General features: G+C 42.1%; 1 protein-coding gene across 1 annotated transcript in view; it reads left to right on the top strand.

The window, feature by feature from the left end:
- LOC115101316 (pyruvate carboxylase, mitochondrial-like) overlaps positions 1-26,832 on the top strand; it is a 97,318-nt gene that overhangs the window by 24,888 nt on the left and 45,598 nt on the right. The window contains exon 9 of the mRNA XM_029620703.2: positions 506-668. Within this exon, the coding sequence (XP_029476563.1) occupies positions 506-668 (163 nt within the window). The remainder of the gene's footprint in view (positions 1-505; positions 669-26,832) is intronic.

Here is a 26,832-nt window from a genome sequence, read left to right on the forward strand (position 1 = left end):
CGCGCCTAAAAACTGGATGGAAATGTGGTTTGATACAACAACAATTTCCAGCCAAGACACTTTGTTACTTTTTAATGTTGAACATCACTAATTTAAGAAACTGTGTCCCTTCCTCTTCATTTAGTAACAACATATTCCCTCAGCCTGGAGGCACAGACATGCACATATGCTTTTTAGCCAGTCAAAGAGGAGTAGAAAAGTGGTGTCATAGACTTGGATTTGTTTTCTCTATGACCAGTAAAAAACATTCCTGCATATCGTTTGGAGCCCTAAGAAGTTCAAATGACCAGAATTTATTCTCTACACACCTTTTTCTTAATTCAAATGAAATGGACAATCATTTCTGTTAATGTAACAAGTCACCACCACATCTGTGCATCATGTAGGGGAATAGACATGCTGGGCTGGTTACTTTAGGCACAACAGAGTGCATTTTCTTGTGTTTTCCTTGTCAATTTTGACAGTAAAATGATATTTTTACTCTCCCCCTTCTGTCTCCTGTCAGTGTGGACCTGGTTCATGCTCAGCTGCGCGTGTGTGAGGGGCGTAGCCTGCCAGAGCTGGGCCTGAAGCAGGATAAGATCCGGATCAATGGCTTCGCCATCCAATGCCGTGTGACCACAGAGGACCCTGCCCGCGGTTTCCAGCCTGACACTGGACGGCTAGAGGTAAGCAACAGCCTCCACCTCCCCGCAGGCTACTGCCACTCAGTTATAATGGGCTGCATTCTCTCACTCGGTGTAGGGTCAAAAGGTTTCCTAACCATGAGCCCTGACAGAATTATTGGCCAGACTTTTTCCTGTTTGGACTCATGTCACGTGGGCAGGAGGAAAAACTCCTGGCCCTAGTTATGCATGTCCATTTTTTAGTGTAGTAAGGTATTTGATGGCAGCAGATGTAAATCCATGACCAGTGAGTTTTCAGACATTTTATGTTAAATCAATGACATCAAATGCCACACGGCAATGTAGAATGATGGGTAGTCCTACACTGTGTATGTCTGACTGTATTCAACAACTAGTCTAACCACGTCCCCTAATTCTTGAGACTAGTCTGATGACATATCAATGTGGGAAATTATTACATCATTCCTCAGTAATTTGAGACTGCTAGATTTTTTTTCTTCCATGAGAATGGCGTTCTCCTTGAAATGTAAGGTCCAATGCAGTGGTTTTCATCTCAATATCAAATCATTTCAGAGGGAAAATTCACTACCTTGCTATGATAGTTATCAATTAAATTGTTCAAAAAGAAACAAAAATAGCTTCATAGCAAAGAGACATTTCTGAAGCAAGAATTTAGCTAGGACTGTCTGGGGAGGGGAAAACAGAACATGAGCTGTTATTGGCAGAGGTTTGCATCTTTCTTCTTTTATTGGTCTCTTAAGTCATTTACTGCATGGTGATGTCCCCAATGAAGGCCAACTCCATCCAACCACAACAGGCTGAAGTTGTAGGCTTTCTTTCCAAACAGCCCTAACACTAAAAGGGCATTATCGTTTTCACAGTATAATTCCAAACTCAAGTGTGGAAATATATAAAAAATCACATGAATTATGGTTTTGACTGCATCAAGGCGCTGGGAAAGTGGTAATATTACTTTCTAATTCCACAGTTCTGACAGGTAAGGGTGTATCAAAGCCATTTTATTCTTTTTTTGGTTTTACGTTCATGACTTCAAAGGCTTTCTCAAAGCACCCTGTAGGATTTGGAGAACTGCCTGTCTGAATGGAGGGAGGAGAGCGTTTGAAATGCAGTTTTGGCCTTTGCTATCCTTGCCTCTAATTGAAAGGCAATATTATGTAGCCATAATTATTGTCCATTAGAGATTTAGGAGACTATTGGCTAGATTAAAGGGGTTGGAAATTGTAGTTCGAATGCAGCAGGTGATGGGTAGAGCATAAATATCGACGGATAGATGCGTTATGGATGGGCATCATGTGAAATCAATAGGTGTAGAGTGGACACTGATGGGAGGAATGCAGTGTGAATGTCTCAATGCTGGCTAGGGACAGGCTGGTAGATGAGGTAAACACTACAGACAGGTTCTCCACTCTCTTACTCTACTTCTCTCTACTCGCTCACTCTACTCTGTGTTTGTCTGAATGAGGGCTGGCTTTGATCCCTCGCCAGTCTCTGCAACTCAATGTCACCCTTTTTTTCTCTCTCGCTCTGCTTTCTGCTTATATTGTGAGAGGAATAAGAATGTTTGTGCAAAAGGAATGAAACAAAACAACTTGTCACATTCCCATTTACAAGTTGCTTACATCTAGTAAAGCCTGGGAAGAGGTAGGGGTGTAGCAAAATAGCCCCATAACAGCAAAGATCCACCATATTTTACAGTAGGTATGGGGTACTTTTCAACTTATGCATCCTTATTTTGATGCGAAACCCACCACTGGTGAGCGAGATAAATAAATAACTATCTGAGCAATTGTATTAGTATAAAATTGTTTTTTTTGTTTTTTTTTCTCAGCTTTATCAAGGATGCCAATCCATTTTTTACCTCACTCTAGGTAGCAGCAGTAGCCAGAGTCAGGATGAACTAGCTAGCTAGTTAGGTAGCTAACCAAAAAAATAACAAATGGTAATAATCAGTCTGCATTTATTGCTGTTATAGTAAATTGTCCTAGTTGTTCCATCGTGTGGTTCTAAATCCTGAATCCATCGATACTATTTGACTTGGTGCAGCCGGGCTTGGACCGTGTGCCCCTAGGTAGAAGTTAATTTGAATAGCCAGGTGCATGTGTGTCTCATTGGCTCAGCTGGCAAATCAGCAGTTTTTCTGCTGTATGCCTAAACCACTCTGTTTCCCAACAGGACAGTTAAAAAAAGTTTTTATTTTATTTAACTAGGCAAGCCAGTTAAGAACCAATTCTTAGTTACAATAACGGCCTGGCAAAAGACCTGAGGGGACGGGGACTGGGATAAAAAAACATCTAAATACAAAACACACATCACGACAAGAGAACACTACATAAAGACCTAAGACAACACAACATGGTAGCGACAACAACATGGTAGCGACAACAACATGGTAGCAACACAACATGGTAGCAACACAACACACAAACATTATTTGGCACAGACAACAGCACAAAGGGCAAGAAGGTAGACAATACATCATGCAAATTAGCCACAACTGTCATTAAGTGTCCATGATTGAGTCTTTCAATGAAGAGATTGCGATAAAACTGTCCAGTTTGAGGGTTTTTTTGCAGCTCGTTCCAGTTGCTAGCTGCAGCGAACTGAATAGATGAGCGACCCAGGGATGTGTGTTGTTTGGGGACCTTTAACAGAATGTGACTGGCACAACGGGTGTTGTATGTGGAGGATGAGGGCTGCAGTAGATATCTCAGATAGGGGGGAGTGAGGCCTTGTTGGCAAATCTGATTGTCCAATGGTAAACAACATCTCGCCGCTCGAGAGCACCCTTACCTGCTGATCTATAAATAATTTGTCCATAATCTAGCATGGGTAGGATGGTCATCTGAATCTGGTTTAGTTTGGTAGCTGCGGTGAAAGAGCAATTTACGATAGAGGAACCAAGTCTAGATTTAACTGTAGCCTGCAGCTTTGATATGTGATGAGAGTAAGACAGTGTACTGTCTAGCCATACTCCCAAGAACTTGTATGCGGTGACTACCTCAAGCTCTAAACCCTCAGAGGTAGTAATCACACCTGTGGGGAGAGGGGCATTCTTCTTACTGAACCACTTAACATGTTCTGAACACCTCCTAAACAAAGGTAAAGGGTAGAGAAAGATTTTTGGACACTAAGAAAGCTTTGTTGTAGCGCATTTAACACAATCTGGGGAGGGGTCAGCTCAGTATATCTGCATATAAATGGATGAGGGCTTCCTACTGCCTGAGCTATGTTGATGTAAATTGAGAAGAGCGTGGGGGCTTACGATCGAGCCTTGGGGTACTCCCTTGGTGACAAGCTGTGGCTGAGACAGCAGATTTTCTGACTTTATACACTGCACTCTTTGAGAGGTAGTTAGCAAACCAGGCCAAAGACCCCTAAGATGCCAATACTCCTTAGCTGGCCCACAAGAATGGAATGGTCTACCATATCAAAAGCTTTGGCCAAGTCAATAAAAATAGCAGCACAATATTGCTTAGAATCATGGGCAATGGTGACATTATTGAGGACCTTTATGGTTGCAATGACGCATCCATAACCTGAGCGGAAACCAGATTGCATACCAGAGAGAATACTATAGACCTCAAAGACAGTCAGTTGATTATTCCAAGTTTTTCCAACACTTTTGATAAACAGGGCAAAATAGAAATAGGCCTATAACAGTTAGGATTAGTTTGATCTCCCCCCTTTTTAAATAAAGGACGAACCGTGGCTGCCTTCCAAGCAATGGGTACCTCCCCAGAAAGGAGAGACTGGCTTGGCGATGATAGGGACAGCAACCTTAAGGTATGAAAGGGTCTAAACCATGTGATCCAGATGTTTTTTGGGGGGTCAAGTTTCAGGAGCACCTCGGACTCAGTGACTGCCTGCAGGGAGAAACTTTGTAGCGGGTCAGGGGAAGAAGAGGTGAATCGGGCCTAGACTCATTAGAAGGTGTGGGATATGAGGAAATGTTGGACGGGCAAGGAGGCATGGCTGAGTCAAATCGGAATTCTGACTTAATGAAGTGGTGATTTTTAAAGTGCTCAGCCGTGTGCTTGTCAGTATCAACCACTATAAGGGACATGGGCAGCTGTGAGGAGGAGAGTTTATTCTCCAAGCAGGGGCACAGAAAAGCTGCTTTGTAACATTAATTATAATTTTAGAAATATTTTTTTATATTTTCATTTTAGGTAATATTTCATAAATCTGGAACACTGGATGGATACTTGAATATTTGTCAATGGTTCTGTAGGAAATGACTGTCATTGGATCCGTTTACTTTGTCAGGTTGTCAGTACTCCAAGTCCAGGACTTGGACTCAAGTCACAATTTTTGTGATTCGTGTCTCGACCAGTGGTGACTTGGACTCTGACTTGACCAGTCAGAATGTCTCTCCATTGCATAATTCATGGCAATAGCTACTGTATTAGCTAGGCCTACTAATTTGGAATGCTGTAAGTCAGCTTCAAAGATTGTTGGATGGCAGCTTTTAGTCTGCCAAGGGTCTCGCGACTTGACTTGGCTAAGACTGGCCCCGTGTTCACACAGGCATTTGTTAACCACGGTTAAGATTATTATTATTATTATTTATTTTTTTTAGAGCTGGGCTAAGGATTCACACTTGTATTCCAAAGCCCTGGGCTAACGGACAAATGCACATGCGACTAACATTCCATCTCTGTCCACGACCAATGTTATAAGCAATAAGGAACACATTATTTCCTCTTGATTCTAGCCTAGCATTTGATTTTCAACATTGAAGGTCTGTATAAATCTTGCTGTCTGCCCCTACGACCTTGGAAACAATGTTTCACTTTTGAAATGTGATCTTGCCCCATATGCTGTGCAAGGACGAGAAACTTTTCTGATCCAGGCAAAATCGTGCAACAATATTATTATGGATAGTTTGGACACACCTAATCATTCAAGGGTTTTTCTTTATTTCTACATTGTAGAATAGTATTGAAGACATCAAAACTATGAAATAACACATCGAATCATGTAACAAAAAGTGTTCAATTTTATATTATTCAAAGTAGTCTTGCTTCGTTTTATTTTTCTTGATCTCCAGTATTTTCCACAACTAGTCAAATTTATTTTTCATGTCTGACTTCTCCTTTTACCTCCTGAGCAACCAGTGAGTGAACATTCCCCCATTTTGAGTTTTTCATGTCCTCTGAATCCATTTTGCTGTCACATTTGGAGTTTATAACCAATTTATTGATGTGATTTATATGCTATGTCAAGCCCTATTGGTCACTTGCATGCGACGCATTCATGTGTCATGTTAAAAGAGCTAGGGGATGTTTTTCCGAAACAAATTAGGGATTTCGGTAACGACTTTTTGGTCAGTAATGGCTAGTTATGTTGCAGCTTCAGCAACACGGACAGAGCGATACACACTGATGTTCTGTGGTGGTCGCTACAGCAGGGAGGAGAGGGAGACAACTGGTGCTAGTCACGCAGCAAGTAGTACTCCCTCTAGTCACTTGTGTCTTAATCAAACAGAGCGCTTAAAGCGTCAGACAAGCTTAGTGCAAGTAGTTGATTTGATTAAAACACATAGGATGTGTCTATATATGGAACAATACACTAACATTTTGACCAATCGATTTGTCAAAAGAACACATGACTCTTGGTCGAGTAAGATTATTTTTTTGTCTGGGTCAGCCTGATCACATGTATAGCAGAACCCACAGCCTCAGTTTATGATAAACATTTCTGTAGAAAGGGTTGTTTAAAAAAAATTATAGGTTGGAACTCTTGCTGTTAAAATACAATACATTGTTATTCTTAACTGGAATTGTCAGGAGAATTCTATACTCCTGTTCATTTACCAATTCAATTAGGTTACCCTTAGTCTGTTATATCAGGATTTGTAAGCTACTGACAAAATAAAACCGAGGCCCAGTCTACCAAAGTTAAATGTTTATTCACTGAACGTTTTGACGTGTACAGGACCTTCAATTTATAGTGACACACATACTTCCACACCAACCATCAAAATTGGAAGCCAATAGAGCCTAGGGGAGTACGTGAGAATAGTGTCTTCCTACCCTCCCCTAAGATAGGGAGGGGACTGGGAAGTTAGTGTCCCAGCCAAGGTCGCCCCGGATCTGGCTCAGACAGTCTGTTCTCAAAACACTAGACACATTGTTCCCAAAACGTTGATTCTGACTAAAACCACATAGTATTATAATATAATCATCGACTGAGTCTAACCCTTACACACGTATTATAATACTCTAATGATTCAAATAAATTTCATACAATCACATGGTTTCAGGACTGTAACATTCTAATCATTTATTAAAACACATTTCCTTATCAGGAATGAACTGTTTCATCACATAGATGTAGACCAGAAAACAGCGCGCACACACACTGTCCTAATGAGATGTCTGTGGCTGGTTGAAGTTTTCAACAAGCATGTCTATTCTGGGCTCAGTTTGACAGTGCAACCCCAAGGTCAGGCTCAGTACGGTGTCTGTTCTGTACTTTGTTTTTTAAGTATGCCAGAGTTGAGAACCATGACTCGCATAGGTATGTGGTGCAAAACTGGATCAGAACATCTACTGCTTTCTCAGTCAGGCAGGAGACCGCTTCCTGCTGTAGATGAGCAACCCAGAAGTGAGTGTGTTTGCCTCAAAGCATTTTGTTTCAATCAGTTTATTCCAGTTCAGAATAAAAAAATGACTTGTTTAACAGCAACAGTTCCAACCTAGACTAATTTATACAGTAAGTTGAATAGCAGGCCTGCTCACTGTTACTCAGCTAGCTAGCTTTGGCTAATGTTAGCTAGCTAACTCTTAGCTGTGCACAAGGGAAATGCTTCAAACTCTGGCTTGGAAAAATCTATTTGAATGGTAATCCAACTCGGAATTCCAACTCTGGAACTCTGGCCTCTTTCTGGAGCTCAGACTTTACGACCTGAAGATTACTGACCTCATGATTTGACATCGTATTTTTCAGAGTTCACAGTTGATTTGAACGCTGCATAACGGCGCATCTGCTGCTGAACGAGCACCAGCGTGTGGGTCGCAAAGTGAGCTTCAAGAGAACTGCAGAAAAAATAAATGGTAAAGCACATGGAAATCTAACTCACACAGCCAAACCGAGCAGGCACAGCCAAACCGAGCAGGCACAGCCAAACCGAGCAGGCACAGCCAAACCGAGCAGGCACACCACTGATGAACAGAGGGCAGTTGCACATGGCCAAATCAATTCCAGTAATTAATTAAGAAATTAAACATTTTACTGAAACGTCATGACCCACCATTAACAGGTCTGTGACCCACTTTGGGTCGCGACCCATACTTTTAAGAAAGGCTGCATTCTAGAATGCAAATATAGTCGTCTTGCACCGAACCCAAACCGGCTGTGCGCCATTGTGCGTAAATGTATTTTGTCCCCCCACACCAAACGCTATCACGACATGCAGGTTAAAATGTCAAAACAAACTCTGAACCAATTATATTAATTCGGGGACAGGTCGATAAAACAAACATTTATGGCTAGCTAGCTTGCACTTGCTAGCTAATTGGTCCTATTTAGCTAGCTTGCTGTTGATAGCTAATTTGTCCTGGGATATAAACATTGAGTTGTTATTTTACCTGAAATGCACAAGGTCCTCTACTCCGACAATTAATCCACACATAAAACGGTCAAACAAATCATTTCTAGACATCTCTCTTCCTTCCAGGCTTTTTCTTCTCTTGACTTTATATTGCGTTTGGCAACTTTCATGAATTAGGTGCATTACCGCCACCGACCTCGTTCGTCTTTCAGTCGTGGGTATAACCAATGAGGAGATGGCACGTGGGTACCTGCCTATATATATATACCAATGAGATGGGAGAAGCGGGACTTGCAGTGTGATCTGTGTCAGAAATGGACCTTTTTTTTGTTGTCCTTGGCAACGCAGACGCTCGTGAGCAGTGTAGTCAGCCTGTGAGTAGGACTGCAATAATGATATGGTGTGTGCCCGCATCCGTTTTGGGAGTCGAGCAAGAGTTGATTCCTTCCGACGCCAATCACAGGAGTCGGACTTGTTTGGAAGAAGTTAGCCAGCCTGCATAGCAACCGCTGTTGCTATGAGGGCTCCCGAGTGGCGTAGCGATCTAAGTCACTGCATCTCATGTTTTTGCACGGATTAAAGTGTTTTTTTTACCTTGGAGAAAATTATATGAATGTACTTCAAATTGCTTGCAGAACGCATCACATGCATATATTTATAGTCTTTCGGATGGGATGTTAAACAGGTGTCCTGACTCTCTGAGGTCATTAAAGATCCCATGGCACTTATCGTAGGGGTGTTAACCCCTGTGTCCTGGCTAAATTCCCAATCTGGCCCTCAAACCATCACGGTCACCTAATAATCCCCAGTTTACAATTGGGTTATTCATCCCCCTCTCCCCTGTAACTATTCCCTTGGTCGTTGCTGCAAATGAGAATGTGTTCTCAGTCAACTTACCTGGTAAAATAATGGATAAATAAAATGCAAATGATGTTTAAGTGCAGCTTTTGGAAGTGTTTCTGGGCCCCAAAGTCGGTGCTAATCCTGCTCCGGAGCATGGCTAGCTAGTCCTGGGCTAAGGTTGGCACCAGCCCACTTTGCAATGTGCAAGTGTGGACACTCGGAGGCTCTTAGCCCTGGGCTAAGGTGTGAATGATGACTCTGACTCCAACTTGGGACTTGACTCGAGGTTTAGGGACTTGACTACAACACTGTGTTTAGGATTACACAAAAATTAAACAAGTCTCCATTGTATGGGCAGAATGGTTGAATTTAGGCAAGTTGCTACAATTTATGCAATAAATGGGAATTGGAACAGTATCTCCTGTCAGCATTCCAAACGGAACTTTGCCTGCTGTGTTATTTGTGGCATAAGAATGTAGGCGATCACCTGAGAATTATACCTGAAGTGACATTATGCTGGAAAGAACATTTTAGATTGATTCATGATCTCATATATTCCCCACAAAATGTGAGCTATGCAGGAATAGAAACGGCAACCAACATTTTGCAACTGAAGCCATTTACTCCAAACGGAAAACATGTTGCCCTGTTTGTCACACTTGCTCATCTCTCCACCCACTGGTGCCCACTGTCAGGTAAACTCTTGTTGCTCATACTTGAAAGCACAACTTGGGTTATGTCATTGATTTAGGTTATAGGGAAATGAATCTCTCGTGGACAGACTACGTGAACATAATCTGACCATATTGAGAGATTTTAGCTAAGAATGAACCTAGATTATTAACGAACTGACCCGATAAGAACTACTTCACAAATATTTAATGAGCAAGAATCCATTGTAAGGGTAGGAGGGTTTAAATGAGTCAAATTGCTACAATTTATGTAATTAAAGGGAATTTGAACAGTATCCCCTTTTTTAAGCATGTCAATGTTCCTAACGGAACTTTACCTGCTGTGATCTTCTGTGGCATAAGAATGCAGTTCATTACCTAAAATTATACCTGCAGTGACATTATGCTGAAGAGAACGTAAGTCTTTGGTATTACTCGGCTGGGGATCAAACTCCTAAGGTTATTATTTTAAATTCTGTTTTGTCACACAGGATAGGTGCAGTGACATGTTTTACAGGGTCAGCCATAGTAGTGCAGTGCTCCTTTAGCAAATTAGGGGTTAAGTGCCTTGCTCAAGGACACATTGGAAGATTTTTCATCTTGTCGGCTCTGGTATTCGAACCAGCGACCTTTCGGTTACTGGCCCAATGCTCTAACCGCTCTACCTGCCGCTCTAATCTTAGGGTGGAAACTAACCACAAGACCACAGAGTTGGTCATGTATAAGTCAGCTTGCTTTCTACATTATGAAATGTAGCTTCAAAGACTGTTGGATCACAGCTTTTAGCCTACCAAGGGACTATCGACTCGACTTGAGACTGAAGTATACTGAACAAAAATATAAACGCAACGTGAAGTGTTGGTCCCATGTTTTATGAGGTGAAATAAAACATCCCAGACGTTTTCTATAAACACAAAGCTAGGTTCTCTCATTTTGTGCGCACATTTGTTTAAGTCCCTTTTTTAGTTTGCATTTCCTCTTTGCCAAGATAATCCATCCACCTGACAGAAGTTTGTCAGCTGAAGCATTGAGGTAATTGTAATTACCACAATTTGATAGGTCATTGGGGTTAAATGAGCGTTCAGTGTATTGGCAGCAAAGAAGAGGGCGCATTGATTGACTGACTGATGTTCCTGCTTTGGAAGCCAGTGAACACCTAAGTGGCAGGAACCACACTGATATACTTTAATGTATTCTCTGGCATGTCTCCCACATACAATACATTTAACAAGAATGTTTCATTGTATTTGTTGTGACAGCATCTATAGATGCACCAACAAGTATGTAAACATGTCAGGTGTTTCATGAGCTGAAATGAAAGGTCCCTGAAATGTGCCATATGCACAAAAAGCTTATTTCTCTCATTTTGTGCACACATGTTTACATAGTTGTTGGTGAGAATTCTCCTTTGCCAAGATAATCCATCCATGTGACTGGTATGGCATAATCAAAAAGCTGATTTTAAATGGCATGATCATTACACAGGTGCACCTTGTGCTGGGGAAAAGGCCACTCTATAATGTGCAGTTTTGTCACACAATACAATGCCACAGATGTCTCAAGTTGAGGGAGTGTGCAATTGGCATGCTGACTGCAGGAATGTCCACCAGAGAAATGCATTTCTCTACCATGAGCTGTCTCGAATGTCGTTTTGGAGAATTTGGCAGTACATCCAACCGGCCTCACAACCTCAGACCATGTGTAATCTAGCTAGCCCAGAACCTTCATCGGTCTTATTCACCTACGGGCTTGTCTGAGACCAGCCACCTGGACAGCTGATTTAAACTGTGGATTTGCACAACTGAAGAATTTCTGACCACCCCAAGGTCTTGACCTGACTGCAGTTCGGCGTCGTAACCGACTTCAGGGGGCAAATGTTCACCTTCGATACACGCTGGGGAAGTGTGCTCTTCACGGATGTAACCCAATTTCAACTGTTATGGGCAGATGGCAGACAGCGTGTATGGTGTCTGCAAGTGGTTTGACATCAACGTTGTGAACAGAGTGCCCCAAGGTGGCAGTGGGATTATGGTATGGGCAGGCGTAAGCTACGCACAATGAACACAATTGCATTTTATCGATGGCCATTTATTTAAATGCAAAAAGAGACCGTGACACGAGCCTGAGTCCCCTTGCCGTGCCATTCATCCGGCGCAATCACCTGATGTTTTAGCATGATGATGCTCGGCCCCATGTCGCAAATCTCTATACACAATTCCTGGAAGCTGAAAATGTCCCAGTTCTTCCATGGCATGCGTACTCACCAGACATGTCACCCGTTGAGCGTGTTTGGGATGCCCTGGATTGACGTGTACGACAGCGCGTTGCAGTTTCTGCTAATATCAGCAACTTTGTACAATCATTGAGTGGGACTACAGGCCACAATCAACAGCCAGATCAACTCTATGCGAAGGAGTTGTCACACTGCATGAGGCAAATGGTGGTCACACCAGATACTGACTTTTTCTGATTTACGCCCCTACTTTTTTATTTATTTAAAAAATAAATGATTATAAAGGCATATGTGACTACGGTATGTATCTGTTTTCCCAGTCATGTGAAATCCATAGATTAGGGTGTAATGCATTTATTTTAATTGACTGGTTTTCCTTTATGAACTTTATCTTTATTTATTAATCTTTGAAATTGTTGCATGTTGTGTTTATTTTTGTTAATTGGTTATGACTTGAATTCCAACACTAGGGTCTTGGGACTCGAGGTTGACGGACTTAGTGGCAAGAAAAAGCATGTGAACCCTTTGGAATTACCTGGCTTTCTGCATAAATTGGTCATCAAATTTGATCTGATCTTCATCGAAGTCACAACAGTAGGCAGTGTGCTTAAACTAAAACACACATTATTGTATTTTCCTTGTCTATATTGAATACATTTAAACATTTTGTGTATGTGGACCCCTAGGCTAATGACTTCTCCAAAAGTTAATTGGAGTCAGTCTGCTAACCTGGAGTGCAATCAATGAGATGAGATGAGATGTTGGTTAGAGCTGCCTTGCCCTATAAAAACACTCACAAAATGTGAGTTTGCTATTCACTTGAAGCATTGCCTGATGTGAACCATACCTCAAACAAAAGAGCTCTCAGACCTAAGATTAAGAATTGTTGATTTGCATAAAAGCTGGAAAGGGTTACAAATTCTCTAAAAGCCTTGATGTTCATCAGTCCACGGTAAGACAAATTGTCTATAAATGGAGAATGTTCAGCACTGTTGCTACTCTCCCTAGGAGTGGCCGTCCTGAAAAGATGGCTGCAAGAGCACAGCGCAGAATGCTCAATGAGGTTAAGAAGAATCCTAGAGTGTCAGCTAAAGACTTACAGGAATCTCTCTAGAACATGCGAACATCTCTGTTGACGAGTCTATGATAAGTAAAACATTAAACAAGAATGGTGTTCATGGGAGGACACCATGGACGAAGCCACTGCTGTCCAAAAAAATAACATTGCTGCACTTCTGAAGTTTGCAAAAGTGCACCTGGATGTTCCACAGCGCTACAGGCAAAACATTCTGTGGACAGATGAAGCTACAGTTGAGTTGTTTGGAAGGAACACACAACACTGAAGAAGAAAGGCACAGCACACCAACATCAACCTCATCCCAACTGTAAAGTATGGTGGAGGAAGCATCATGGTTTGTGGCTGCTTTGCTGCCTCATGGCCTTGGACAGCTTGCTGTCATCGCCGGAAAAATTAATTTCCAAGTTTTATCAAGACATTTTGCAGGAGAATGTTAGGCTATCTTTCCCCCAATTGAAGCTCAACACAAGTTGGGTGACGCAACCGGACAACGACATAAAACACAGAAGTAAATCAACAGAATGGCTTCAACAGAAGAAAATACACCTTCTGGAGTGGCCCAGTTAGAGTCCTGACCTCAACCCGATTTTGAGATTCTGTGGCATGACTTCGATAGCATTTCACACCAGACATCCCAAGAATATTGCTGAACTGAAACCGTTTTTGGAAGGAACAATGGTTTTAATTCCTCCTGACCGTTGTGCAGGTCTGATCTGCAACTACAGAAAATGTTTGTTTGAGGTTATTGCTGCCAAAGGAGGCTCAACCAGTTAATTAATCAAGGGTTCACATACTTTTTCCCACCCTGCACTGTGAATGTTCACGCTGTGTTCCTTAAAGACTTAAACGTATAATTGTTTATTTTAAGCAGACTGTTTGTCTATTGTGACCTAGATGAAGATCCGATCCAATTTGACCAATTTATGTAGAAATCCAGGCTTTTCCAAAGGGTTCACATACTTTTTCTTGCCATGAACTACAGCAATGGTCAATGGTTCCTTTGAATTATTTTGACATCAGTCGATTTATTTTTTTGTATTCTGTTCACTATTTGGGCAGGTAGTATATGAAGTAACTACACATGAGAATTATCGAAGTTTCAAAGTAAGCAGAGTTAAATCCTTCTGGCAAGGAAATGTTCAGTATGCCAAAAAAGCATGTCAGTTATCTTATCACTGTGTTGTCATGATCATTATGGTCTTTCTTTATAAACATAATTACCGTGATGAATGTTGAACTGATAAATTCCTGTCTGTTTGAAATGTGAGCTTCCCATTCTACTGATGAGGTGCTGGAAGGCACCAATTATCTCACTTATTGTTCGGATGATCTGTAATTTAAACTATGCATACCACTCTTCCTGCAGATATTCTCAAGGGCATGACCAATACCTTGGAGACAGTTGGGCATCTGAGAACACTAAACCAATGTACAGGTTGTAGCTTCATATTTAACGAGGGTTTTGCCGAATTGGTCCATTCAGACTTCCGAGTTTTGATATTTGTTGACTTTCACAGCACTACCAGCTTAACTTGTGAACAAGTGGTGCCATTTTGTTTTTATTGCGTGTGCTTTTCAGATGGCCCAGGGAATAAAGGCAAAGCCGACCATTACATTAGTATTCTGTATTTAGCCCTGTGTTGGCCCCCTGTTTACAAAACCGTCAATGTGGAAAGTGCCAGGATATTCCCAAGGAGAGACGTCGTAGAATGGAACATGTACTTGTGAATTCCAGGCAGAGAACAAGATTACTTGCAGACGTTCTATAAACATGCAAAGTATGATTGTGGTGGCTGGCTTTCTAGGCTCTCTGGCAGTGTGATATGTCTAATAGGGTGGTCCCAGATGATAGTTACTGCTCTCAAAGGTTTTTGCACCAGAATTGGATGTGGGCTCTGCACTCTGAAGGACAGCTTTCACATGAATCAAATCACTGTTGAATTAAGAATATTACTATTGCCATACCCTGTATTGTAGACTGACTGGACAGGGATCATTGATATGCTTCATTTATTCATCTTGATCAGGGATGAACAATTCCAGTCCTCGAGGGCCTGATTGGTGTCACAGTTTTGCCCCAGCTAACACACCTGACTCCAATAATCACCTAATCATGATCTTCAGTTTAGAATGCAATTTGATTAATCAGCTGTTTACTAGGGATGGGGGAAAAGTGTGACACTAATCAGGCCCTCGAGGACGGACGGGAGTTGCCCACCCCTGATCTAGATGCATGTTTTAGGTAAGCTATTTATTTAGGACTGCATCCCATCACAGCCACATCCCAATCTCAGCACAGTGAGACATCGCCAGCTCTCTCCACTTCTGAATATGTATTAGTACCGGTCCTGTTCTCTTCATCCATAGGGGGACGACTATTTGATTCAATGTACAGAGCAGTGCAGGTTACAGGAGAATATTCTGTCTGTTCTGACATCTCCTGCTCAGACTTACTAATACGGCAGGAAAATGTATTAATGGTTTTACATTCAGAATGACCCCTAAATGACTTTAGATGCCCTTAAAGTCTTTTTCCACTTTTAAACATGACTTCCTCATCCAATTCTTGGAATAGCAGAATTGTTTTTGTATTAGAAGGTTGTGTATCTACAGTGGGTTTTCTTTTTATATATATTTTTTTTAAATTGTAGGAACACAAAGTAAAATAAAAGAACAAAACATATTTGGCAGTTAGTGCACGTCATCATGGCAGTTAGTGCACGTCATCATATTAGTTACATTTGACATCTTTGAATTAGACCTTTTTCAAGTACGAAACCCATTTTCCCCAGTATTCCTGACCTCTCTCCTCTTGTGTTCTTAAAGCAAAGGTTATACGGTCCATGTGGTGTATTTCTTTTACAATGTCTATCCATTGCCACTGTGGGAGTGTTTTTGTAGCCATTTCCTAGTGACAGCCTTTTTACTGGCTACCAGTAGGACCTTCAAGAGGTACTTTTCTCTATTGTCTAAGTTCAGGTAATTCACCCAAGTACAAAGAAATGAGTGTTTGTTCTATGTCAAATCCCATTATTTTCCCCCAGTAAGTTTCGAGTAAGTCCAAAAGATATGAGTGATCCACTCTCGATAGACCGCATTCTCTCCAACAAGGATGTTGGGAGCCAGTCTGTTTTGATTTCAGTTTAGGTGTTCTTCCAACAGAATTCTCTCCATGACCATGAGTTGGTGGAGCTTTGTTGAGTCTCTGTTCAATCATGTTTCATCAGTTATTTCAATGTTAAGTTCCTCCTCCCATTTCTTTTTAATATAGTTTGTAGAATGTTTCTTTGAGGGTTGAATACCAAAGTAGAAATTTGAGTTTTTTTTTTTTGTTACTCCCCCAAGTTGTATGCGTTAATTTTGGAGGTGCTCGGGGGTCAGTCACTTTTATCTCTCTTAAGAAATAGTGTCGAGCTTGTAGGTATCTGTAAAAATGTTGTTTATCCAAGCCATATTATTTTTTTTACATAGGTCCTGGAAGTTATCTAGGTCCCCATGCCTTATAATTGTACTGAATGAAGTGATGCCTTTCTGCGTCCATTGTTTAAATCTGCTGTCCTGAGTTGCAGGGATGAAGCTGGGGTCGTATGCGGGCCAACTCAGCAGTTTGATCTCTCTAAATTATTTTGCTTAACTACCCTAAACCATGTCTTCAGAGAAATGAATCCACTGATTTTTGTCTACTGTAGATTTATATTACCATGTCCTTATTTCCCCAAACTGACTGTGTGTGTCTCTGTCAAAGTAGTCTCAATGTCTTTCCATTTGGATTCATATTCTGAATCGCACCAACACCAGAGGTCTCATTGGGCTGACACACTGTCTTTTAGGTTTGGTAAAGCCACACCCCCACAGTTGTTTGGTAATTGTAACGTTGTAGATCTCTTACTGTTCCAAGTAAACCTTGATATCTGTTTATCTCTAAACTGTTTAGGCGGGATTTCTATGGGCTGTGATTGGAACAAATACAGTAACCTCGGCAGGATGTTCATTTTGATTGTTTCAATTCTACTAAGATCTAAGGGAAGTGAATTCCACCTGTCTTGGTCATTTATTTTCTTATTAATGTGATCGTAATTCATACAATAAAGTTTGGGTGTATCTTTTGGTAGATCTACACCAAGATATTTAATGGATGAAGAGGTCCAGTGGAAGTTATACCACCTCAGCTCTTCCTGTGGGGTATAATTATATGCTTGGGTCTTGTGTATGTTAAGCATATACCCTGAATATGTTTGTAAATCATCCATCAATCTAGGTACACTTGAGCCTGGTTCTTTAAGGAATAACAGAACATCATCAGCATACATGCATATCTTATGTTCACTGCCTCTTATTGTTATTCCCTCTAAAGTTGGGTCCTGTCTTATTGCCTGTGCTAATGGTTCTAGGTACAAGGAGAAGAGTGGTGGTGAAAGATTACAGCCTGGTCTTGCCCCTCGCTCTAATTTTATCGTTCGTGACAAAGGTCTTTATCTTTATTCTAGCTGTCGGACACGAATATAGTTTTTTGATGCACTGTATCACTACTTTGTTGAAACCAAATCTTTCCATAACTTGGAATAGGTTATCCCATCACTGGATGTTTTCTATGCTCAAGTCCAGGGTTGTCTTCGACCACAAAAAAATCTTGGTTAACCAAGAGTCATCTGTTTGAATAAAGTCAGCTATATGTAGGCTACGTTGTCTGATGCTGTTAAGCACTACAATTAAAAATGAACACCAATCATTAAAGAGGGAGCCAGAGGTCATTCTAGCCTAACCACCCCTGTCTGTCCCCCCCCATCTGCAGGATTTCGCAAGTTCTTCCATTACACTCCTGAAGTTGCAGGTAATGGCCTACACCAGTGGGTCTGCAACCTTTTCCATTTAGAGTGCCAAGTTATCCTATCATTTCTAATGATCTGCATACCAGTTATGATTTTCATATGCACATTTTCATGGAACAGTTTCATTTAATTTACAATGGTCTTCATATCTCAAAATAAATGTCATGTGGTTCATCATATTTATATCTCAATGAAGACGATACAAATCAAAAAATAATTGCTATTGCCAATATGTAAAAATAGCCTACATAAAGCCTACAAATAAACGCTGGGGTAGAAAATGCCCTGATTTAAAAAAAATAAATATAATAATAAATCCTATAAATCACATTGGCTATGCGTGGCCTGTCTGCAACAAACTTGAAACATTAACTTGTTCCAGCCTGAAGCTTGCACTAGCAAACTTGTAATATTGTATAAAATATTCTGGGCCCTCAGTTTCCAGGACCAGTGAGCTCTGGACAGGCCGACATGGCTGTAGGCTATTTGCTCAAGGGATAAGAAGTAATCAGTTTTGTTTTTTTGACATTTCCACCGGATCATAGCATGACTTTATTTTTTTTTTTTTTTTTCTCTCTCCCCTTTCATGCTGAATAGTTATGGAAAGGGAGAGGGCTGGAAAGATTTTTCAAATGGGCTACTTTGAGGAACAATTGTTAGTCTCAATGGATGTAGAAATGGACTTAATTTACTTTGAGGTGAAGAAAAATCACTTTGAGAAGCTCCACAGTAATGGTGAGTTAAGACAATCAGAAATGTTATCAGATACCCAATGGGCACATTTTATAGGCCTACATTTGCGTGCAGACCAGGTAGCCTAGGCCTAGTTCTATGCGTAATTAGGTGTCCTTACTCAAGATTGACAGGAGCCCTCCAAACAAAAGACAATGAATAAGTTGACAACTTGTAAATGGAATGAAATAAACCAAAACTTAGTGTCGCTTAGCTTGTGTGCTCAGCAAACAAGGTGCCCACTCCTACAATGACAACAGTAAGACTAATAATATATTGAATGCATTAACAGAAATGACCGTGACCAACCGAACATTGTAGATTATTGTCGACCAATAGCCTGTGACCTACTAGTTTCGCACTTTCTGTCAAGGCAGGAAGATTACCCTTTTGAAACACTTGAATCTTTTTAGACATTTCTCATCCTTGCTCTGTTGAGTTGGGCAATTTCTCACTTGTGACCAAAATGTTTAATGACATCGCTAGCTGACATTGGGTAAGGCAGAGAACGGCAGTGCTGAGTTCTGGACTGCAATTCTCAGCCACGTTCAATACTCCCTGAGGAGTTTGACATCCCGTTGTACTGTCTCTCTATTGTTCATCTGCCTCTGCTGTTCTTCTCCCCTGCTGTTCTTGTTGTCTCTTGACAACAAGGTTGATGAAATCCGAGCGAGGGTAGCATTCCAGAGAGACATAAGACTGTAGCGTTCTTTGCTTCACGGAAACATGACTCACCCGAGACGCTATCGGAGTCTGTACAGCCAGCTGGTTTCTTCATGCATCGCGCCGACCGAAACCAGCATCTTTCTGGTAAGAAGAAGAGGGGGGGGGGGGGGGGGGGGTGTATGCCTTATGATTAACGAGACGTGGTGTGATCATAACAACACAGGAACTCAAGTCCTTCTGTTCACCTGACTTAGAATTCCTCACAATCAAATGTCGACCGCATTATCTACCAAGAGAATTCTCTTCGATTATTATCACAGCCGCATATATTCCCCCCCCAAGTAGACACATCGATGGCCCTGAAAGAACTTTATTTGACTCTGTAAACTGGAAGCCACATATCCTGAGGCTGCATTCATTGGACCTGGGGATTTTAACAAGGCTAATCTGAAAACAAGATTCATAAATTCTATCAGCATATCGATTGTGCTACCAGGGCTGGTAAAACCCTGGATCGTTATTCTAACTTCAGCGATGCATATAAGGCTCTCCCCCGCCCTCCTTTTGGAAAAGCTGACCACGACTCCATTTTGTTGCTTCCAGCCTATAGACAGAAACTACAACGGGAAGCTCCCGCTCTCAGGTCTATTCAACGCTGGTCCGACCAATCTGACTATTAAAACATTCCCCAACCAGAAACCGTGGATTCATGGCAGCATTCGCGCAAACCTGAAAGCGTGAACCACTGCTTTTAAGGCAAGGTGACCGGAAACATAACCGAATACAAACAGTGTAGCTATTCCCTCCACAAGGCAATCAAACAAGCTAAGCATCAGTATAGAGACAAAGTAGAGTTGCAATTCAACGACTCAGACACGAGGTATGTGGCAGGGTCTACAGTCAATCACGGATTACAAAAAGAAAACCAGCCCCGTCACGGACCAGGAAGTCTTGCTCCCAGACAGACTAAACAACGTCTTTGCTCGCTTTGAAGACAACACAGTGCCACTGACACAGCCCGCTACCAAAACCTGCAGGCTCTCCTTCACTGCAGCCAATGTGAGTAAAACATTTAAACGTGTTAACCCTCACAAGGCTGCAGGCCCAGACGGCATCGCATCCTCAGAGCATGCGCAGACCAGCTGGCTGGTGTATTTACGGACATATTCAATCAATCCTTATCCCAGTCTGCTGTTCCCACATGCTTCAAGAGGGCCACCCATTGTTCCTGTTCCCAAGAAAGCTGAGGTAAATGGCTACCGCCCCGTAGCACTCACTTCCGTCATCATGAAGTGCTTTGAGAGACTAGTTGAGGACCATATCACCTCCACCCTACCTGACACCCTAGACACACTCCAATTTGCTTACCGCCCCAATAGGTTCCCAGACGACGCAACCACAATGCACACTGCCCTAACCCATCTGGACAAGACTAATACCTATGTGAGAATGCTGTTCATCGACAACAGCTCAGCATTTAACACCATAGTACCCTCAACTCGTCATCAAGCTCGAGACCCTGGATCTTGACCCCACCCTGTGCAACTGGGTCCTGGACTTCCTGACGGGCCGCCCCCAGGTGGTGAGGGTAGGTATCATCTCCACCCCACTGATCCTCAACACTTTGGCCCCACAAGGGTGCTTTCTGAGCCCTCTTCTGTACTCCCTGTTCACCCACGACGGTGTGTCCATTCACGACTCCAACTCGATCAAGTTTGCAGACAACACTACAGTGGTAGGCTTGATTACCAACAACGACGAGACGGTCTACAGGGAGGAGGTGAGGGCCCTCGGAGTGTGGTGTCAGGAAAATAAGCTCACACTCAACGTCAACAAAACAAAGGAGATGATCGTGGACTTCAGGAAACAGCAGAGGGAGCACCCCCCTATCCACATCGACGGGACAGTAGCGGAGAGGGTAGTAAGTTTTAAGTTCCTCGGCGTACACATCACAGACAAACTGAATTGGTCCACCCACACAGACCGCGTGGTGAAGAAGGCGCAGCTGTTGTGAAATTGTTAGGTTAGATTACTTGTTGGTTATTACTCCATTGTCAGAACTAGAAGCACAATCATTTCGCTACACTCGCATTAACATCTGCTAAACATGTGTATGTGACAAATCAAATTTGATTTTGATTTTTAGAATTTAATCATTGCATTGAAAGACATTTTGCTTCTTGTTCCATCCTTCTAAACTGATCAAGTTCACACCTTCATCAACCATTGAATAGTGGTTCATGGCCAATGGAATTAAATCTAAGGGTTTGAGAATGCTCTATACCCACCCACTAAATGACTGAATACACTGAATGAATGCCTCTGCATGCTTGACTCTCTTTATTCTCTCATGCTGGGGCTGAAGCTTACCAACATCTTCCATGTTTGCATTTATTTCTACAGTACCTTTCATTTCTTCAGTATTTACCATTTTAATTACTATACTTTGCTTGAGGCTACTATTCAGTGTTGTCATCATTGTGATATGTTAACAATAGCAAACCAGTCTGGCATAATTTTAAACCATGTTTAACAGAATTGTGCCTTGGTTAAAATCATGTCTTTTTAAATGTGTATATAAATATATAGAACTCCTGGTATAGTGCCTCGGTTTAATATTCGCGGTACAGTGTATTGTCTACCCTGTTCAGACAGGCACTCATACAAGTGTTGTTCATGGGAGGAGAACCCAATCTGTTGCAGACCCCAAAATTAATATCTCAGAAACTAAATCTCTCCATGCTGTCCCAAAAGAAATTGAAAATGTCCCATTGGCTGATAAATGGAAATGAAGATCATTGCTCATCCCCCTTGGTCCTTCACCTTCTAAAAAAACAATTCACTAACTATGATTGACATTCTATTCCTTATTAGTCTTTTATAGGTAATAAAATCATCCCCTTCTCTCCACTGTTCAATAACCCATACCTATTTAACCATGTTTTCCTTCCCCTTCCAACCACATGCTCCACCTCCTCTAATCATCCTCTTTTCATCCTCTGTTTACTTTCTCTTATTTGTTTGCTTCACGTAATTCTTTCCTCCCTCCCCAATCCTTGTCAACTCTTGTTTGCGCTTTCCAATTTTCAATTTAGTTTTGCTCTCCTGAAATCATTTAATTCTCTTCCCTCATCCCCCTCCACTCTGTCGCTTTATTTCTCCCCCTCTTTCACTATCTTCCTCTTGCCGTCTCGCTTGTACATTTAGTTTTAAACACGTTTTGTGGGGGTTCCCTAACTCCACAGTCTCCATCTGCTTGACATTTTTATTTTCTCAAGCTATTTAATTCCATTCCAGTCTCTAAGTGTTTGTTGGCTCTTGATGAGTCTCCTACACCCCACAGCACTACTCCACCTCTGTGTCGCTCTGTCCAGCCTAATGTGATTGAGTCATATTTGCAGTCTCTCTGTATGACTGCTTACCCTGTACTGCTGCGTGTTCCAGGATCAGTGCTGCTTAATCTCGCTCTCCGCTTCGCCTGAGTGTTCTCCTCTGACCTGGCTCTGTTTCCTCCGAGACCCCATCTAATTAACGGGTCATATTTGATACTGCTCTGGTCTCCCAGGCACTGATCCCTGGTTCATTAGTCTGCCAGTGTGTGTATGTTAACATTTGTGAATGTGCATTTGTTCTGTCTGCTTGCGGTCTCCAACTGGGGGATGTCAGGTTGTGTATGTTTTTGCAGCATCTAGAGATGCTGCCCTGCAGTGTTTTCCTGACTGAACCGTGAAATTATGAATGATATGGTCCCTTTTTTACTGCCAAGTAGGTTTCACTGAGTGGAGAGGTTTGTGTCTGTCTGTGTGCTAGGGTTGTTGCAGATTGTCATTCCGTGATAGTTTCTGTACCATATTGGGCGTGCACTTGAACAAATAATATGATTTACACAACAGGGGTCTTGAGTCAGGAGGAGGTTGAATGTCTGTGCTGTAACCAATAAGCTTTATCTTGACATCTAGGCGCTAAACAAGCCAGTTAGCAAACCAAATGCATTGCCCTGAGCTGGATATAATTTGCAGTTGTTTTTTTGGGGGTATCTGTACTTAAATATAAAAAGTAATGTCTACTTTTTTCATAATGAAAAGAATGTACTTTTTACTCCATTTTCCTCACCCACTTTTATTATTTTTTGTCTGATTCACTCCCCTATAAAGACATCCCTGGTCATCCCTACTGCCTCTGATCTGGCGGACTTCGTAAATGGTCAGGTTTGCTTAATATAAGGAATTTTTTTTTTTTTTTTTACTTTTGATAATATACATAAATATATTGTAGCTATTACATTTACTTTCTATACTTAAGTGTATATATAAAACCATACTTTTAGACTTTTACTCAAGTAGTATTTTACTGGGTGACTCACTTTTACTTGTCATTTTCTGTTAAGGTATGTCTACTTTTACTCAAGTATGACAATTGGGTACTTTTTCCACCACTGATAATTTGACACGTCTTAGCAGTTGCATAGCACAATATTTTAACAAATACTTTGACTTTCTGCTCTGAAAACAGAGCAGAAATACCTAGCAGCGAAATCCTTGTTCCCCTGGCTTGAATGCAAAGGCAGTTGTCTCATCATAGTTGGATACAGTGGTTGGAATTCCACTGCTGTGTGATGATGTTGGAGAGGTCTTTAGGAGGGGGGTCATCCTTTGTGCTGTGTTAAGTAGACCGTTCCTCAGTATACTGTTCCTCAAGGGGATCCCACTGCTGTTATAGATGTGCTCTACACAGCCGTGTAATGCATTTATTAAAGTCCCTATAGCATGGGCCAAACCTCGGTTCAACATGTCAAACAGACAACGTGTTTGAAGTTGTCGGGAGGAAGGGGAGATGATGGTGCGATGACTTTTTTGGGATGACCGTTTGGGTCAGTAGTTAGCTGGTTCATGCTTGACAATGATGTTTTAGGCTGTTAGGGAATGAGTGGAGGTGTTGTGACCTACTTTTGGAAAAGGGTTGCTCTGTCTGAGCGGGAGGAGGGGAGTTGGATTGGCAAGCCGCCATTTTTATTCACCCTGTTGCCTTGGTGACAGAGGTTGAAGCATCACACTTGGCTCTTGACTGAAACGAGCACGTTTTCCCCCTTCAGCCTCCCTCCCATAATTTTGCATGTGCTCAAAAATCAAAGCACATTAAACATCAGATCAGTTTATTCTCCCAGACCGAGAGCGAGATGGAGGACACACAAATTGCATCCACAGACCCATGCGCATACACACACATGCGCGCATACACACACATGCGCGCACACACCAGGGCTAGTGTTGGCTTTGCTGGAATGGATCTAAAAATTAAACAAAATGACTTGAGGTAATCACCTGGAATGCTTTTCAATTAACAGGTGTGCCTTGTTAAAAGTTCATTTTCTTTCCTTAATGTGTTTGTGCCAATCAGTTATGTTGTGACAAGGTAGGGTGGTATACAGAAGATAGCCCTATTTGGTGAAAGACCAAGTCCATATTATGGCAAGAACAGCTCAAATAAGCAAAGAGAAACAGTCCATCATTACCGTAAGACATGGTCAGTCAACACGGAAAATGTCAAGAACTTTGAACGTTTCTTCAAGTGCAGTCGCAAAAACCATCAAGCACTATGATGAAACTGGCTCTGAGCACCGCCACAGGAAAGGAAGACCCAGAGTTACCTCTGCTGCAGAGGATAAGTTCATTAGAGTTACCAGCTTCAGAAATTGCAGCCCAAATAAATTCTTCAGAGTTCAAGTAACAGACACATCTCCACATCAACTGTTTCGAGGAGACTGCGTGAATCAGGCCTTCATGGTTGAATTCCTGCAAAGAAACTACTACTAAAGGACACCACTAATAAGAAGAGACTTGCTTGGGCCAAGAAACACGATCAATGGACATTAGACCGGTGGAATCTGTCCTTTGGTGTGGAGTCCAAATTTGAGATTTTTTGCTCCAGCCTGTGTCTTTTGTGCGACGCGGAGTAGGTGAATGGATGATCTCTGCATGTGTGGTTCCCGCCGTGAAGCATGGAGGAGGTGGTGTGATGGTGCTTTGCTGTTGACATTGTCTGTGAATGTATTTAGATTTCAATGCACACTTAACCAGCATGGCCACCACAGCATTCTGCAGGGATACATTTACATTTACATTTAAGTCATTTAGCAGACGCTCTTATCCAGAGCGACTTACAAATTGGTGCTTTCACCTTATGACATCCAGTATACGCCATCCCATCTGGTTTGCGCCTAGTTGCACTATCATTTGACAGAATTCAGATCATGGGGCCGTTCTTAGGGTTCTCCCTGTACACCATGTCAGATCTGTAGGATAAATAAAGGGGGCATATAAGCAGACAATGAAAGCTCTTACAATGTTCAATGATTACAGTTCTCTAAAACAGGCAATTGGCTACATGTATATTTGTAAACAACTGGTGCACAATATCTAAGGAAGTGTCTATATTTTGCTCGCCTGAGGTAGAGTATCTCATGATAAGCTGTAGACCACACAATCTACCTAGAGTTTTCATCTGTAGTTATCTACATACCACCCTAGACTGATGCTGGCACTACCGCACTCAATGGGCTGTACTCCGCCATAAGCAAACAGAAAAACGCTCTTCCAGAGGCAGCGTTCCTAGTGGCTGGGGACTTTAATACAGGGAAACTTAAATCTGTTTTACCAAATAAGAGCATGAGAGCACCAGCTGTTCCAGACGACTGTGATCACGCTCTCCGCAGCCGATGTAAGACCTTTAGACAGGTCAACATTCACAAGACTGATTACCAGGACGTGTACTGCGAGCATGCGCTGACCAACTGGCAAGTGTCTTCACTGACATTTTCAACCTCTCCCTGTCCGAGTCTGTAATATCAACATGTTTTAAGCAGCCCACCAGAGTCCCTGTGCCCAAGAACACTAAGGTAACCAGTCAAAATGACGACTACCGACCCATAGCACTCACGTCTGTTGCCATGAAATGCTTTAAAAGGCTGGTCATGGCTCACATCAACACCATTTATCCCAGAAACCCTGGACCCATTCCTTGTTTGCATACCGCCCTAACAGATCCACAGATGATGCAATCTGTATTGTGCTCCACTCTTCCCTTTCCCACCTGGACAAAAGGAACACCTATGTGACAATGCTGTTCATTGACTACAGCTCAGTGCTCAACTCCATAGTGCCCACAAAGCTCATCGATAAGTTAAGGACCCTGGGATTAAACACCTGCAACTGGATCCTGGACTTCCTGACGGGCTGCCCTCAGGTGGCAAGGGTAGGTAACACATCAGCCACGCTGATCCTCAACACAGGGGCTTCTCAGGGGTGTGTGTGCTCAGTCCCCTCCTGTACTCCCTGTTCACTCATGACTCCATGGCCAGGCACGACTCCAACACCAAGTTTGCCGATGTCACAACAGTGGTAGGCCTAATCAACGACGAGACAGCCTGTAGGGAGGAGGTTCGAGACCTGACCGTGTGGTGCCAGGACAACAACCTCTCCCTCAGCGTGATCAAGACAAAGGAGATTGGACTACAGGAAAAGGGGGACTGAGCACACCCCCATTTTCATCTACGGGGCTGTATTGGAGCAGGTTGAGAGT

The sequence above is a fragment of the Oncorhynchus nerka genome, linkage group LG19 (assembly GCF_034236695.1).
Source record: "Oncorhynchus nerka isolate Pitt River linkage group LG19, Oner_Uvic_2.0, whole genome shotgun sequence".
In the NCBI taxonomy this organism is placed as follows: domain Eukaryota; kingdom Metazoa; phylum Chordata; class Actinopteri; order Salmoniformes; family Salmonidae; genus Oncorhynchus; species Oncorhynchus nerka.